This window comes from Macaca thibetana, chromosome 13 (genome assembly GCF_024542745.1).
Source record: "Macaca thibetana thibetana isolate TM-01 chromosome 13, ASM2454274v1, whole genome shotgun sequence".
In the NCBI taxonomy this organism is placed as follows: domain Eukaryota; kingdom Metazoa; phylum Chordata; class Mammalia; order Primates; family Cercopithecidae; genus Macaca; species Macaca thibetana.
Genome location: NC_065590.1, coordinates 74,729,171 through 74,746,078, shown reverse-complemented (window position 1 = coordinate 74,746,078; position 16,908 = coordinate 74,729,171). Strand labels below are relative to the sequence as shown.

General features: G+C 34.6%; 2 protein-coding genes across 11 annotated transcripts in view; one reads left to right on the top strand and one right to left on the bottom strand.

Moving 5' to 3' along the window:
- DPY30 (dpy-30 histone methyltransferase complex regulatory subunit) overlaps window positions 1-16,908 on the bottom strand; it is a 937,477-nt gene that overhangs the window by 447,779 nt on the left and 472,790 nt on the right. The gene's annotated exons all lie outside the window — the stretch shown is intronic.
- The window catches only part of BIRC6 (baculoviral IAP repeat containing 6), a 256,236-nt gene that overhangs the window by 103,889 nt on the left and 135,439 nt on the right, over window positions 1-16,908 (top strand). For 6 of the 10 annotated variants that reach the window (XR_007718761.1, XM_050754118.1, XM_050754114.1 and 3 more), the window contains 13 exons: window positions 848-1,062; window positions 1,218-1,426; window positions 1,751-2,097; window positions 2,701-2,920; window positions 3,474-3,607; window positions 4,319-4,456; window positions 6,405-6,532; window positions 9,499-9,630; window positions 10,657-10,872; window positions 11,909-12,092; window positions 12,714-12,869; window positions 14,583-14,716; window positions 15,695-15,848. Coding sequence is in view for 9 of the 10 variants with exons in the window: in XM_050754118.1 (XP_050610075.1) it covers window positions 848-1,062; window positions 1,218-1,426; window positions 1,751-2,097; window positions 2,701-2,920; window positions 3,474-3,607; window positions 4,319-4,456; window positions 6,405-6,532; window positions 9,499-9,630; window positions 10,657-10,872; window positions 11,909-12,092; window positions 12,714-12,869; window positions 14,583-14,716; window positions 15,695-15,848 (2,367 nt within the window). In the remaining variant the exon portion in view is untranslated. The remainder of the gene's footprint in view (window positions 1-847; window positions 1,063-1,217; window positions 1,427-1,750; window positions 2,098-2,700; window positions 2,921-3,473; window positions 3,608-4,318; window positions 4,457-6,404; window positions 6,533-9,498; window positions 9,631-10,656; window positions 10,873-11,908; window positions 12,093-12,713; window positions 12,870-14,582; window positions 14,717-15,694; window positions 15,849-16,908) is intronic. The other 4 variants (XM_050754116.1, XM_050754115.1, XM_050754113.1 and 1 more) reach the window with 2 other exon arrangements.

The window sequence follows — 16,908 nt, the reverse complement described above, 5'->3', positions numbered from 1 at the left end:
AGATTCATCCTTTACAAAATTAAGTAATATACTGCATTTGCTGATTTAATTTTTAAAAACTCTAATGTTTTAAAGAAGCTTGTTTGTTGATTGCCTTAACTGTAACAGTCTTACTCTTGTTTTTTTTGCTTTGTTTTGTTGTTTGTTTTTGTTTTTTAAAGAGGGGTGGCCGGGTGTGGTGGCTCACGCCTGTAATCCCGGCACTTTGGGAGGCCGAGGTGGGTGGATCACGAGGTCAGGAGATCGAGACCATCCTGGCTAATTCGGTGAAACCCCGTCTCTACTAAAAATACAAAAAATCAGCTGGGCGTGGTGACAGGCACTTGTAGTCCCAGCTACTTGGGAGGCTGAGGCAGGAGAAAGGTGTGAACCCAGGAGGCAGAGCTTGCAATGAGCCAAGATCGCACCACTGCACTCCAGCCTGGGCGACAGCGAGACTCTGTCTCAAAAAAAAAAAAAAAAGAGAGACCAGGGTTTCACTGTATTGCCCAGTATGGAGTACAGTGGCTCTTCACAGGCGCAGTAGCAGTCTAATGTATTGCAGCCTGGAACTCCTCAGCTCAAGCAATTCTCCTGTCTCAGGTCCCCAGTAGCTGGGACTAGAGGCACCGGCCACTGTGCCCAGCTACTCTTAATTTTCTACTTAAGTCTTGGGGTTCAAAACTAACACAGACATGTATTTCAGAAAATTTTTGAATCAATTGATAAGGCCATTTTTACACATCTTCCTGTTTGTAGTTTGGTGAGTTGATTTCATATTTTAAGATGAGTGCTCCAAACTATTTTTGAGTGTATCATTTGGTTAATTGATATATTTTTGGTCAACTGTTTCTTCTTTCTCTCATAGGAGCAAGGAGATTTGTGACCTTGGATTTTGGGAGGCCTATATTGTTGACTGATGTATTGATTCCCACTTGTGGAGACTTGGCCTCTTTGTCAATTGACATTTGGACATTAGGAGAAGAGGTGGATGGAAGGCGGTTGGTAGTGGCAACTGATATAAGCACCCATTCACTAATTCTTCATGACTTAATACCACCTCCCGTGTGCAGATTCATGAAGGTAAAGAACTTTAAGAAAGTAAATTGATACGCTTTCTATGTTTCTGACAAGTTATGAAAAATAAACAATTTAAAAATATAACTTTTAAAATACATTGCTCAGATTTTTATTGTGGCAGATGTGCATATATGTATATTTATAATTTTTCATTTCAGATCACTGTCATTGGACGTTACGGGAGTACAAATGCCAGAGCCAAAATCCCATTAGGATTTTACTATGGTCACACCTACATCTTACCTTGGGAAAGTGAACTGAAGTTAATGCATGATCCTCTAAAGGGAGAGGGAGAATCTGCAAACCAGCCAGAAATTGACCAGCATTTAGCAATGATGGTTGCTCTACAGGAGGATATACAGTGCAGGTTAGTATAGAGTACAAATTTTAATCTTATTGAAACTTTGTATTTTATATAATGTCTTGCTTATAATTCTGTCAAGAAATATCTTTTCATAGGTGTACAGATAAGAGCAAAAGGAAGTAGGAGATTAGCACGTTATAGTAACACCTAATACATGAAAATATTGTGATTAATTAATGGACTGCATGTATTAGTACCTATCAAGTGGGTAATTCTTTTTAATGGTTGTATGTTAACAGGTTTAAGAGATTTAATTCTTAGTATTTGTACATGTACATAAAGAGGACATTACAAGAATTATTTTGTTCAATCATTTTTTACTTTTAGATATAACTTGGCTTGTCATCGTCTGGAATCTCTTTTGCAAAGTATTGATCTTCCTCCTCTAAACAGTGCTAACAATGCACAGTACTTTTTACGAAAACCAGATAAGGCAGTTGAGGAAGACAGTAGGGTTTTTTCTGCTTATCAAGATTGTATTCAGCTACAGCTTCAACTAAATTTGGCTCATAATGCAGTGCAGAGACTCAAAGTGGCGCTAGGTGCAAGCCGGAAGATGTTGAGTGAAACATCAAATCCAGAAGATTTAATTCAGACGTCTTCCACAGAGCAGTTACGTACTATCATCAGATATTTATTGGACACGTTGCTCAGCCTGCTTCATGCTTCTAATGGTTTGTATTTGGCTTACATATTTTAAAGGCTGGAAATATACTTGATATGATTTCACTGCATATTTCAGGATTTGTGTCAATATTTTATATTGTAAATTTTGGTATTTTTAAAAATGTCAATATTTTTGAAGTGTCTCTTTAGGTTAATACATTTCTCCCTGTTATTTTAAATATTTCTTAAATGAATTTTTGTGTGTTTCTTTTGGGTTTCTGCTATTGACATGCACATCATTGTGCTACTGGCATGGTATTAAGTATGGCATGGAAGTTCAACAGTGAAACTTTTCATAAATTGCTAATATAAAGGTATCATTTTTTTAGCCAGGAGGTATTTTTGATCATTACACAAGCTCACACATTCACTGACACAGTCATCTGATACATACAGCTCCATAGGCAAGAAATGTAATTTACTTAAGTGCTAAATATTTCCCTCTCCAAGTATCTAACAGATTTCTACATATAAGGAGTAAATACATTGCAAAATAAATAGAATATAATTATCTACTGATTACTAGAAAAGAGGAAAGTGTGTTTAGGCATGCTTTAATATTATACAATACATTTAAATAGGAAAGTTTACTGTTTTCTTTCTTGTAATAGGACACTCTGTTCCTGCAGTTTTGCAGAGCACATTTCATGCCCAGGCCTGTGAAGAGCTCTTTAAACACTTGTGCATCAGTGGAACCCCAAAGATACGGTTACATACTGGTCTTCTGCTTGTTCAACTATGTGGTGGTGAAAGATGGTGGGGTCAGTTTCTTTCTAATGTCCTTCAGGAATTGTACAATTCAGAGCAGCTTCTCATCTTTCCACAGGATAGGTAGGTCGGAAAATGTTGGAGGTATTTGTTATTAATGATTTGTACTTTTCACAGTTACTGGTCAGCTTTTGAAATCTTTGAAATGTGGATACTAAGTTGTGAATATGAAGCAGATCTCAGAGTTTGTGAAATGACCAGTGAAGGGCACCAGCACTGTGTATCGAAGAAGATAATAAGTAATAATTAGACTCTACTCTTTAGTTTTCTAATTGAACTTGTGGACTTCCTAGATCTGTGTTTATAAGTATTTCTATTAGATTATGTTACTTTATATGCTAAATGTGTTTGTGGCTAATAAAGTTCTCTCATTCACTAAGTGCTTGATTTCTTGTTAATAACATTAGAAAATATAACCAGTAGTTAGAAAAATAACTAATTTTAACTTCATACCTCCAGATACAAATCTTGCTTTCCCAGTCTGATATATGGTATGTTTTAAGAAAGCAAACATTCTGTCATTACTCTGTTAAATTTCTGTGTAAGCTATTTTAAAAATTGAACACTCATTGATTCTTACTATTTTCTCTTTTTTTTTGTTTTGTTTTGTTTTTAGGGTCTTCATGTTACTTTCCTGCATTGGTCAAAGATCACTTAGTAATAGTGGAGTATTAGAAAGCTTACTTAATCTCTTGGATAATTTATTGTCACCTCTTCAGCCACAGTTACCCATGCATAGGAGGACAGAAGGTATTAATAGAAAGCAGTGTTCTTTAGTAAAAACAGTATTCCTGTAAATATTGCTTTTATAAAATACCTTCTCTGAAATACTTTAATATTAATTGCAGCACATTTAATATTTTTATGATGTAGGCTTTTAAGAATGAGCAACCTTCATGTGATTGACTGCCATGTAGTTATTACTTTTAAAATTTATTACCTTTTCATTATTTGCACTTAGTATAGTATGTTTTTCCTATACTGTTATAACTAAAATCAAACTCCCTTATATAAGTTTAAGCTGTAAGGCACAGTTTTGTTCCAATCAACAATAATGAGTTTTGTTTGAGCAAATTTTTTTGTAAGAATAAAAACATTAGAACATATTTTAGTGCCATATGAATTATAAGCTGAGAGTTAGATGTTTTATTTCAGTTCCTGTGAGTCTAAGAATAGTCTCTTATACCTTGCTTTCTAGTTTATGTATTACACTTTGGATTCAGCCTACACTTAATCTGTTTTTATACCTTGAAGTCTTTGTCTTTCATTAGATTTGATGTTCTACTCAGTTTCTGGCTGTTGGTGTCTATTTTTTAGACTTATTACATATAAATATTAGTGTTAGTAATGATATGATATGTTTTGGATTTATAAATTTTTTTGTTTCACTTATAGTATCAGACCTAATTAGGAATCCTAAAGTCATCTGGATGTTTTTCCTTTACTCTCATCTCTCTACAGGAGTACTAGATATTCCCATGATCAGTTGGGTTGTTATGCTAGTGTCCAGGCTGCTGGATTATGTGGCAACTGTTGAAGATGAAGCAGCAGCTGCAAAGAAACCTTTGAATGGTAAAGACAGGGAGAGGTTTCTGACAGGTATCAGAAGTTTATAATAATACGTTGGTGGGGATTTTGAGTGACTTCGCAGTTGTTCCAGAACTGGCTATTGGCCTGGAGCTACCAGCTGTATGTAATTTATAGAAAATACAAATGAACTTTACTATAATTCTGTTTAAAGATAACATTTATACTTGGTGGACTTTATAGATAAGCTCCTTTGTCTGGACATGACTTTTAGTTTCTAAATACAGTTATGACTTTCACAAGGTGTCTTCCCTTAGGCTCGTTTAAAGACTTTATAATAGCATGCATATAAATGAGTTACGAAAGGGAAATCAGAGAGTTCTTATTTTTTCTTAGTATGATGTGTCATTTCATTTAGCATTATTGGTATCTGCTAATTAGCTACAAATGACCTTTATTTTTAAATACAGAAATTCTCAGATTTTGAGTTGTAAGCTTTCTTTATAGGTTCGAAGCATAGAAAAATTTAAAAATTAAATCAACCTGCAAAATTATTTTATTCCCCTCTTCCCAATTAACAAAGCTTTTTGTTTTTATTTATTTTTATTTTTCCTCAGAGATTCTTGTTCTGAAAATAAGGGTTTTTAGATAAAGGATTTGAGATAGCTAAATCCAGTACGTAAACCAGTGAGATATATAAGCCTACATACAGTTTACATCTAGTATGTAAGCCATTGAGATCCATAAAATTTGGAATTCTGTACATTGTCAGGAACTCAGTATTTTTAAAAGTTCCCTTGAGATATTATAGTGGAATCAGTTGTTTATAGTGCATATTGTGTTTAGGAAGATGATGGGGAATTCATATGTATAAGGAATTTGTTTTATAGTGATTTTTAAAAAATAATGTATATCTATAGTTTACTCAGTTGTAGGATATAGAGGTAAGAAATACAATTAACGTAAATAAAACTACATTCATATTGAGAAAGTCTTGTCTCGTTCTGTCGCCCAGGTTAAGTGTAGTGGCATGATCTCAGCTCATGGCAACCCCCACCTCCTGGGTTCAAAGGATTCTCCTGTCTTAGCCTCCCAAGTAGCTGGGATTATAGGCGTGTACCACCATGCCTGGCTAATTGTTTTGTATCTTTAGTAGAGACGAGATTTCACCATGTTGGCCAGGCTGATCTTGAACTCCTGACCTCAAGTGACCCACGTGCCTCAGCCTCCCAAATTGCTGGGATTACAGATGTGAGCTACTGCTCCTGGCTGAGAAACAGTCTTGAAAAAAAGAAAAATATAAAATAAACTGTAATGTAATCTTGGAATGTAGCAGATAGTATTGGGAGTATGTTTGTTTATACATGTAGATAGTATGGAAACATTGGTGGAAGAGTTTTAGGGTTTTAAGAACTTGAACTAAGACTTGATAAATAGATAGTAAAGAGAAAAACATGTTTTTAGGATTAAGAAAAGATGTTTTAGGATTGGAGATGGGTAAAGTGTGATATTGGGCCTGAATTAAATGAAACAGAATAGTCTGGACATATTCCAAAAAAGGAGAGTAAGTATAGGTAGACAGTTATGCGTTCTGAACTATCTAAGCTTATTTTGGCAGTTATTAATTAAATTATTGAGTATCCTTTTTTGGTCCCTGATTAAAAGTATCTGTGTTTGAAATAGGCAATAGTAGTATTTGTTGTTAAAATTGAATGACATCTTCAAAGTTGTATAGAGATTAATCTTAATTGTGGAGGAAAATCGCTATTATCTAAAGGAAAGATTGGAGACAGAGGGAACTCTGGTTTTAAAATGATTTAGGGTCTACGTTAGATAATTGACAATTATCCAATCTTTATACGGTCAGATCTTCTAGCAATTTCTTTACAATGTTTTTCTTATTAAAACTGCTTTTCATGATTGGCACATGTATAATTGTGTTTTTTGTTTTTTGGGTAGGAAAGGTACTTTAAAATCACATTTAACAGAATGATTAATACAAGTTTTCCTTCGCCTGTAGGTAATCAGTGGAGTTTTATTAACAATAATCTACACACTCAGAGCTTAAATAGATCTTCTAAAGGCAGCAGTAGCCTTGATAGATTATATTCCAGAAAAATCAGAAAGCAGCTTGTTCATCATAAACAGGTAATTGTCAATACATTTAAAAATTTTTAATGTTTGAGAATATTGTTTTGGAGGTTGCATGAGATAGATGTGCCATCAGATACAAGGTATGACATTTAATGGGCTCTTAGCTTAGGAAAATTATCTAACACTTTGGAGACTTCAGTTTCTTTAATTGTTAAAACGATGACAATATATAGTTTACAGACTTCGTTGGTGTTCCTTTAACTATTTACTGTTATACATCTTTATTACTACCATTCTAAATGAGGTTGTCATTATCTTTTTCTAGTCAAAAACCTCTCTTCCTTTGTTTTGCTTTAATTCAATCCATTTTCCTTCATTTAATTCTCAGTGGCTTTTAGTTGACCTTTGGATAAAGGGTATTCATCTTCTGCCCCTCTGTCTAGCTTCCGGTTTTAATTTTGGTTTCTTTTTCCATTTCCTTTTTTTCCCTTTTTCATATATATATGTGTGTGTGTGTGTGTGTATTTATTTATTTGTGAGACAGGGTCTCATTCTGTTACCTAGGTTGGAGTACAGTGGAACAATCAGTTCACTGCAGTCTCCAAATTCCTGGGCTCAAGCAGTCCTCTTGCCTCAGCTTACCGAGTAGCTGGGATTAGAGCCTGCAATGCCAGGCTAATTTGTAAATTGTTTCTTGTAGAGATAGGGTCTCGCTTTGTTGCCCAGGCTGCTCTCGGACTCCTGGCTCTGGTGATTCTTCTACTTTGGTCTCCCAGAGTGTTGGGATTATAGGTCTGAGCCACTGTGTCCGGCCACAAAATATTTTTGTTATTGCTTTAAGATGTACGAAGATTCTATGTGAAAATCATTAGCTCTGGCATGTTATGAAAGCTTTGGGCTTTTCAAATTTATTTTATTGTTTTATTTTTTATATTTAAAAAAATTTTTAATTCATGGGGCTTTTTTAAAAGGTAGACTTAGCAATAAGTTGTTTATTTTTCACTTCTAAGTTTTTCAACTATGAGCTAGTTTAGTCCTTTGCAGGAAAAATGATGAGAAGCATCGTCCTCAATTGGCTTTTCTTTTTGAGACCTTTAACCAATTTTGGGTTGTAGTAATTTGTATCTTTTAATGTTTATGCTCAGTGCATTTAATTAGGATAGAAAACAAAACCTAGTGTGTCACTCAGTGAGTATTTGTCTGTAAAATATTATTACTTGATTCTTCATTATGAATGACAGTATTGGCACAGTTGGCAAAACTTAAAAGGTGCTCTGAGGGATAAATGGTGGTCAGGCGTCAGTATTACTTCTCTGATTTTGATGGCTGTAACTGATTTGTAGAAGGTTTTTATTTCTAGGAATTATACACGAAAGTAATCAGGGCGATTGGTCATCAGGTTACTAACTTACTGCCAAATGGCTTAGTGAAAACCAGTTGTATTTGTACAATAATTAAAACTGGTTGTTTCAGAAGAAATTAAAAACCATTTTTTTTCTTGATTATATTTCTTGTGTATGTTAATTATAGAACTTTGGAAACTACTTTCTGAAAATACTGATTTGTAGAAATTCTCAGTTAATGTTTTTAAAATTATGTGTACATGCTAGTTTTAATTTAGGATAGAGTTTTTTTCATCTGTGGAGATAACAGCCAAGTGGATTTTTAAAAATAATATTAGTAATGTTTTTTTCCTGATACCAAAACAGGTGTGAGGCAGGGCTCACTTGGGAAAGCTGAGGCAGGTTGATCAGTTGGGGCCAGGAGATCAAGACTGGCCTGGCCAATGTGGTGGCGTGCGCCTGTAGTCCCAGTTATTCAGGAGGATGAGACAGGAGAATCACTTAAACCTGGGAGGCAGAGGTTGCAGTGAGCTGAGATCACACCACTAGTCCAGCCTGGGCGACACAGGGAGACTCTTGTCTCAAAAAAACAAAAAAAAAAAAACAAAAAAAAACCCAAAAACGTGTCAATAGTAGTAGTTTAGAAAGTGTTCTCTGAGAAGGAAGACTTAATAAGTTACTGACTAAATTATTATTCATTTATAGTTTTGGCTATGTCTTTCTAGTACATTAATGTAACTTTCTGTGTACACTGTGTACATTGCTGTATGGAGAACACATTCAACAGATTGTAAGGTCTTTATGAACAGAGAGTTGTTTCTCTTCTTTGGTCTGTTTGTTCATTGTTGTCGACTGCTGATTGCCATTGTTTAGGAATGGGGGAGATAGGGCAGGAGGGAAATGTGGATATAGTTATAAAAGGATATGAGGGAACCTTGTGGTGGAATTGTTTGGTATTGACTATTGTGGATACATGAACTAACACATGTAGAAGTGTATCCAACTAAATACATACACAGACACACACAAATGAGTGCAACTGAAAGTGGAGAAATAAGATTGGCGAATTCTATCAATGTCCATACCTTGTAATATTATCCTATAGTTTTTGCAAAATGTCATCGTTAGAGAAAATTGGGTAAAGTGTACAAGAGATTTCTGTATTCTTATTTGTATATAGGTTAATTATTTCTTAAGCTACATTGTAGCAAGTAACTACAATGATCTCAATCCCAATTTTAATAAAAAATATAGACATACCAAAATGTGTACTACTCTTGCGATTTCCATAAAAACAGAACTAAGAAACATTAAGCAATAAAATATTTTTCCCATATATTTAATTAAAAATAAACTTTTCTCCCTCTATTAAAAAATATATATCACTCAATTATGTTAGTGGTTTATATAAAAGTCTTCCAGTTATTTCTTACTCCCATGGGGAAGGGAGATTTTAATGAAAACGGGGAGAGATCTCAAAGTTGGGATTTGAAATGATTTTTTAAAAAATTAACAAAACGGTTAAAATTATACTACATCTTTCAAGATAATATGGGTTCCATTAGTTTGATGTGTGAATTCTGTGAGTATAGTAATTTTTTTTAACATTGTTAAAGATTAAGTTGTTTATTTGTTTTATAACAAATTATAATTAAGTTGTTTATTTGTTTTATAAAGCAACTTAACCTACTAAAAGCAAAGCAGAAGGCATTGGTAGAACAGATGGAAAAAGAAAAAATACAAAGTAACAAAGGATCGTCATATAAACTCCTGGTAGAACAAGCAAAACTAAAGCAGGCCACTTCAAAGGTATGATCTGTACTTCTCAATATAATTATCTCAGAAAAGTCAAGGAGTTATGATCTTTAATTATGATCAAGAAACTTGAATATATATTATTCTGCTTAACAGAGTAGCCAATCTACTCTGGACTTTTTTTTGGTGGGGTAGTTTAACTGAAGGAAATGTATGATAAATGTGGGCTTTAAGTATTATTCTAACGTATTACCTTCAATGTGGATTGAGTTCCAGTAAATTGAAGATAAAGGACAGTGGAATGTATAGTTTTGCTAATGTGGCATTGATAGAGTGGTTTATTTCCATTTTACAATACAAAATTATACAAGATGATTGCAAATATCATTGTATCAGCCTCACAAGTAAAATTTATATGTAAAATGAAAAAATGTGGCATTCTCTTTCCCCTTAGTATTGTTACTGGAATATCTTGGTGTCTGAGTTTAGAATTGAAACTTGTGTCCAGTGGTGCTCACAAGGCTCAAATGTAGTATGTCTTTTGTAAGTGAAAGTGAAGTTCAACTGATTTGGAAGTTTTAAAACCTTGATGTTTACTTTTTAAAATTTTGAGGGATACTGTATATGTATCAAACAAGTTTGTAGTCTTTCTATAATGTGAAATTATAATTATTCCACCAGATTTTGAAGTAACTCAAATTAGTATTTTGTACTTGATGTTATGTTAGTTTTCTTTACCTTCAACCTTTTACAAATTATGTTTAGGATGTTACGGTAATGTTTATGTTGTTAGATTCGACTTAATAACTTAATGTATTATCTACAGTGAACGTCTGTAGAATTTCACTTTTCTGAAATTCTGTTATATATCTGATACTTTACTCCAAATAGAGGAAGTAAGGCATATTGGTCAGTTTAGCTTTTAATATTCTTACTTTTGAAACTTACAGTGTATCTAAAAATTTTGCTCTTTAGAAGTTGTAATATGGCGTGAACATTTTCATTACTTAAATCTATCTCTACTGAAAAACTTTTCATTAAGTAAACATTGATTTAAATACTGTGAATTTTTGTGTGCAGCACTTTAAGGATTTAATTCGTTTACGTCGGACAGCAGAATGGTCCCGTTCTAATTTAGATACAGAAGTTACAACAACAAAAGAAAGTCCTGAGATAGAACCACTTCCATTTACTCTGGCCCATGAACGTTGTATCTCCGTAGTCCAGAAACTTGTTCTGTTTCTTCTTTCCATGGATTTTACATGTCATGCTGATCTCTTATTGTTTGTTTGTAAGGTAGGTAAACTATAAGTATAGACTTGTAGGGTTGGCCAGGCACGGTGGCTCATGTCTGTAATCTCAGCACTTTGGGAGGCTGAGGTGGGTGGATTGTTTGAGTCTAGGAGTTTGAGACCAGTGTGGGCAATGTGGCAAAACCGCGTCTCTCAAAAAAAAAAAAGTAGACTTACAGGGATTTGAAAACTAGGAAAGAATGATGTTTTTAGTCAATTTTGATTAAGAGAAATGATGCTGCTTTTGGTTTTGCTTTTTTGCAGTTACTTTTTTTTATTGTGTCTTAAAAGATAGAAAAAATTCTTTTCAAATTGTTTCTTAAGGAAACCTGATTTATATTTTAATTTAGTTAAAACTTGAGGGTTTGAAATGCAAGTAATATGGATATGTTTATCTCCAACCTGCCTTTCTTATATTAATTAAAATAGGAAATACACAAATAAGTGTCAAATTATATTAAAGGAGGACTTCTGGCCGGATGTGGTGCTTCACGCCTGAAATCTCAACACTTTGGGAGGCAGAGGGGTAGATTACAAGGTCAAGAGATCGAGACCATCATGGGCAACATGGTGAAACCCCGTCCTTACTAAAAATACAAAAATTAGCTGGGTATGGTGGCATGTACCTATAGTCCCAGTTACTCGGGAGACGGAGGCAGGAGAAGTGCTTGAACCTGGGGGCAGTGAGGTTGAAGTGAGCCAAAATTGCGCCACTTCACTCAAGCCTGGTGACAGAGCGAGACTGTCTCAAAAAAAAAAAAGGACTTTTAATGTCATGATTGCTTTTCTGTGGCATATTCACTGTTTGTAGAAATTTAATTCTTAACTATACAATTAGATTTTAAACCAGATTTTAATATTTGATTCATGAAATTACATTCTTTTGCATTTCATCTCAAGCAATATTTTTTTGACACCAGACTCATACATCATTATTGAAACCTGTTGTTCAGTGCTAAAGTATTGGTAGACTTCTGTTATTGTTTGAAAAAAACATGTAATTGCTATTTAAGTGTATGATTTTATAAAATGTGTTACAGGTTCTTGCACGCATTGCAAACGCCACGAGGCCAACTATTCATCTGTGTGAGATTGTGAACGAACCCCAGCTGGAAAGACTGCTATTACTTTTGGTTGGAACTGACTTCAATAGAGGAGATATATCTTGGGGTGGTGCTTGGGCTCAGTATTCCTTAACTTGTATGCTGCAGGATATTTTAGCAGGTGTGTTAGGATTTTTTTTTTTCACAGAGTATGTCAGAATTACCTTGTCATTGCTCAACTAAGAATCTTCAAAGGGATCTTTAACCCCCTAAAAGCATAAAGGTCTGTTTAATCGGTTTAATGTTATAGCAGTAGTAACCATTGAGAATTACTTTTGTATTTAAGTATATTGATAGTTGTGATAAATGCAAGGCTTTAGAAAGGCGTTAGGTTGTTAAAGTGCATGAATATTGGAGCTAGACTGCTTTATTATTATCAGTGGTGTGCCGCTTACTGGGTGAGGAAGTCACTTTGCCTCCGTTTCTTCATATATAACATAAAGATAATAAGGATAATCTTTGTATAAGGTTTTTGTGAATAAGTGAGTTAATGCATGTAAAGTACTTAAAATAACTCTTTGTACATGTTACGTGTTTACTAGATACTTGTCTCTAACATTTGAAGGTAATGGAGGGAGTCCTAGCATTCCTTAGGTGGGTAGGAACTCATTTGCCTCAGATTCTTTTATAGTTAGTAGAGCATTTATTCTGTCAGTGACTAAACTGGAGGAAAAAAATATGCCTTAATATGTTTCCGAAATCTGTATAAATTATTAAAACAGGACTATCCTCTTACGTACAGGAGAATTACTGGCTCCAGTAGCCGCAGAAGCCATGGAGGAAGGAACAGTGGGTGATGATGTAGGTGCGACAGCTGGTGACTCTGATGACTCCCTTCAACAGTCCTCAGTTCAGTTGCTGGAAACTATAGATGAACCTTTGACACATGACATAACAGGTAAATTTTACATTATGTTTCTTCTTTATTCTATTGAATGGAAACACATTTCAAAATAAAGAATGTTAGAAAAAAATAAAGTTGATTTTTATATTTTTCTATTAGTTGTTTGGCCTTATAAGCTAGATCTATTATTTTCCTCGTAAATACATTTTGTCTTGGTTCTCTGAATGAATGCTCATTACAACAAAATGCTGTCATTTCATAGTGTCCTAATTATGTTGATGTAGTGTGATTTGGCAATGATGAAGAAAACCCAATGTAGAAAACGTGTAAAGATACAAAGTGATGAAGACAGCAGTTTAAAAGCTCTTATTCTTTAAGATCCAGCATGTGATTTTTTTTGGTGTATTTTTTTTTCTTTTTTTTTTTTTTTCTTTTTAAAAAGTATCTTTATAAATTAGCATGCATCATCCTTGATCATCTCCATACCCCTTACTTTTAAAAAATATATTTTGGCTATTAACTGGTATATGTCAGATGCTGCAGTCATTTTCAACCATTTGTCACTCCTTAATCTTGTATTTGCTCACGATTTCTATTTTTTACTTGATATTCTCTTTATCTGGAATAGATTTCCTGTGTGCATGATGAACACTTCATTACCCAAGGTTCACATAAAGGATGCCTTTCTCCAAGAGGCTTTTTCTGTCATTCCCAGCAGAGTTTGGGACTTCGCTGTCTGTACTTCCTTTGTACTCTCAAATATCTCTTCTAGACATATCATGTTGTATTCAGTTTTAATTATAGTGCACCCCCACCTCTGAATTTCTCTTAATTTATTGGATTGGAGAGTTTTATTTTATTAATCTTCATGTACTTATACTCAAACCCTCATACAGGCTGGCATTTACTAGGCATTCTATAAAGTTGTATTGATTAAGAGGATGGGAATGATGGAAAAGTAAGAGCTATAAGGGGGTACTTATAAGGGTTATAAGAAAGCTACTTAAAAAGTTGGAGACATCTGAGAGAGAGTAATTTCTAATTCATAACAGAAAAATAAGGTAAAAATGGCTTTTTTTTTTTCTTTTTTTTTTTTGAGACTGAGTCTTGCTCTTGTCACCTAGGCTGGAGTACAATGGCACGATCTCAGCTCACTGCAACCTCTCACTCCTGGGTTCAAGTGATTCTCCTGCTTCAGCCCCTGGAATAGCTGGAGTTACAGACGGCCACCACCACACCCAGCTAATTTTTGTATTTTTAGTAGAGACGGGGTTCCGCCATGTTGGCCAGGCTGGTCTCAAACTCCTGACCTCGTGATGTGCCCGCCTCTGCCTCCCAAAGTGCTGGGATTACAGTTGTGAGCCACTGTGCCTGGCCAGTAAATGGCATTCTTATAACTTCAGTCCTCTTTGCTTTTCTCTTTAATACTGGGTAACATTACCAGTAATAATGAATGTAATATAATGAATTACATGTTAGATGTAATAGAATGTATACTATTTAGTAATGTTGGTAATTATTTTTGATAGCAAAGTTTATGCAACTTATTTCAACAAGAGCTAATACTGTGGTCTTTAGGAAAGCAAATATCAGTGCATCTTTGTTTTTATTATGTATTATGGAGCAAAATGTTTGCATACATAGAGATTTTTTTTATTAGGCATATGTAACATGCAAGTAAAATAACTTTTTGTAACTAAAAGCATTATGTCATCTTAATTTTATGTGATATACTCCACCAATAAGATCACTTTTAATTATTTGAAGGTGCACCGCCTCTGTCCTCTTTGGAAAAAGATAAAGAAATTGACCTTGAGTTACTTCAGGATCTAATGGAAGTTGATATTGATCCTTTAGATATTGATCTGGAAAAGGACCCTCTTGCAGCCAAGGTTTTTAAGGTATGATACATTAGAATATTCTTTGAAAAGAGGCTGGGCGCATTGGCTCATGCCTTGTAATCCCAGCACTTTGGAAGGCCAAGGTGGGCAGATCACGAGGTCAAGAGATCGAGCCCAGCCTGGCCAACATAGTGAAACGCCGTCTCTACTAAAAATACAAAAATTAGCTGGGTGTGGTGGCACGCGCCTATAGTCCCAGCTACTCAGGAGGCTGAGGCAGGAGAATCGCTTAAACCTGGCAGGCGGAGGTTGCGGTGAGCCATGATCGTGCCACTGCACTCTAGCCTGGCGACAGAGCAAGACTGCATCTCAAAAAAAAAAAAAATTTATATGTATATTTGAAAGGAAAGTCTTCCGTCTCATACTTTTGGCTTAGTAATTACTTAAAAGAGGAAAATATACATACTTACCACTAATGCAACTCATTATTCAGCATATTCAAAATTAAATTGCTGTAGGTACTACTATTGTAGTTTAAAAAAAATCAATGGAATGGTATAAAGAAAACTTACATTTTTATTAATATAGCTACTCATAATTATCATACAGTAATGAGAACCACCTTTAAGTATACAGAAGTATAGTTATAGATCACCAACATTTCAGACAGCCGTTTAAACCTCATCCAAGCTGAGTTCATTGCAGATTCTACTTGTATGTTAGCCTACTTCTTTTTTTTAAAGGAGAATCACCTATAATACTTTATGGTGGTACTGTTCTTTGGTCCATAAGAGATTTTATTAGCGATGCTACTTTCAATTTCTGAACATACAAGGTATTTTTAGATTTTGGCAGACAGTGAGGAGAAAATTACTGGACCATTCTTATAAATCATTAAAATTATAAGGGGATTTGGGAAATTTAAAGGGCGGATAGAATATTTAGTTTGTAGTTCTGTTTGGGTTTAGATAATGTAAATAATGTGTCATTCAGCCAAGAGGCAAAAATAAACCACAGTTTTTTTTCCATTATTTTAAGCCAATAAGCAGTACATGGTATGATTATTGGGGTGCTGATTATGGAACCTACAATTACAACCCTTACATTGGAGGTCTGGGAATTCCTGTAGCAAAGCCACCAGCAAACACGGAGAAGAACGGATCGCAGACAGTTAGTGTTTCAGTCTCTCAGGGTAAGTGTATGTTTGTATTTTAAGGCATATGCTATTCTTAAAACAAGTCTCATATTTATGTATACTTTGTCCCTTGAGAAATTGAGCCTGGGTGTATGCCAGTGGGTTTAGTATCACAGCTGTGCCATGAGTACCATTCAGAACTGTTTCTCTGTAGTCAGTTTGGAGGAACTTCTATCTTTTTGACTGTCAGAGTAACACCTAGCAAGTGTTGTGTGGGATTGGCAATGATTTTAATTAATTGTGCTGTATTTTAATTGTTGACTTTAATAGTAAACTTGTATTTTATTTATAAAGAGAATGAAGCTACATTAAATAGTTAAATATTATTTTTGCAGTTTTTTATTTTGAGATGGAGTCTTGCTCTGTTGCCCAGGATAGGGTGATCCCATCTCACTGCAACTGCCGCCTCTCAGGTCCAAGGGCTTCTCTTGCCTCAGCCTCTTGAGTAGCTGGGACTACAGGTGCATGCCACCAAGCCCAGCTATTTTTTGTATTTTTAGTAGAGACAGGGTTTCACCATGTTGGCCAGGCTGGTCTCAAGCTCCTGACCTCAAATGATTTGCCCGCCTTGGCCTCCAAAAGTGCTTGGATTACAGGAGTGAACCACCATGCCCGGCTTTATTTTTGCACTTTTCTAGTCATGTAGGATATATGAGATGTGTTTAATTTTTTAAATAAAATATATTTTTCCCTTTTCAACCGTGCTCCTTCTGTTATAAAATATTTTTTAAAAATTTGAAACACACATTTACCAGAATGTTTCAAGTTCAAAGCAGAGAATTGTTTATTCTCCAGAACCATTTGAGAGTACACTGATAATTTGATGTCTTTTTGTTTTGTTTTGTTTTACAAATCAGGACATTCTTCTACATATACACATCAAGAAGTATATTCCCTTAAAATCAGGAAATTAACGTTACTGCTATCAAATACTGAGAGCCCATTCAAATTATAGTGGTTGTCTAAATAATGTTCTTTATGCACAAGAGCCCAGGGAAGATAATGCATTGCATTTAATTGTCATGTCTTTTTAGTCTCATTCAGTCTGCAGTAGTTC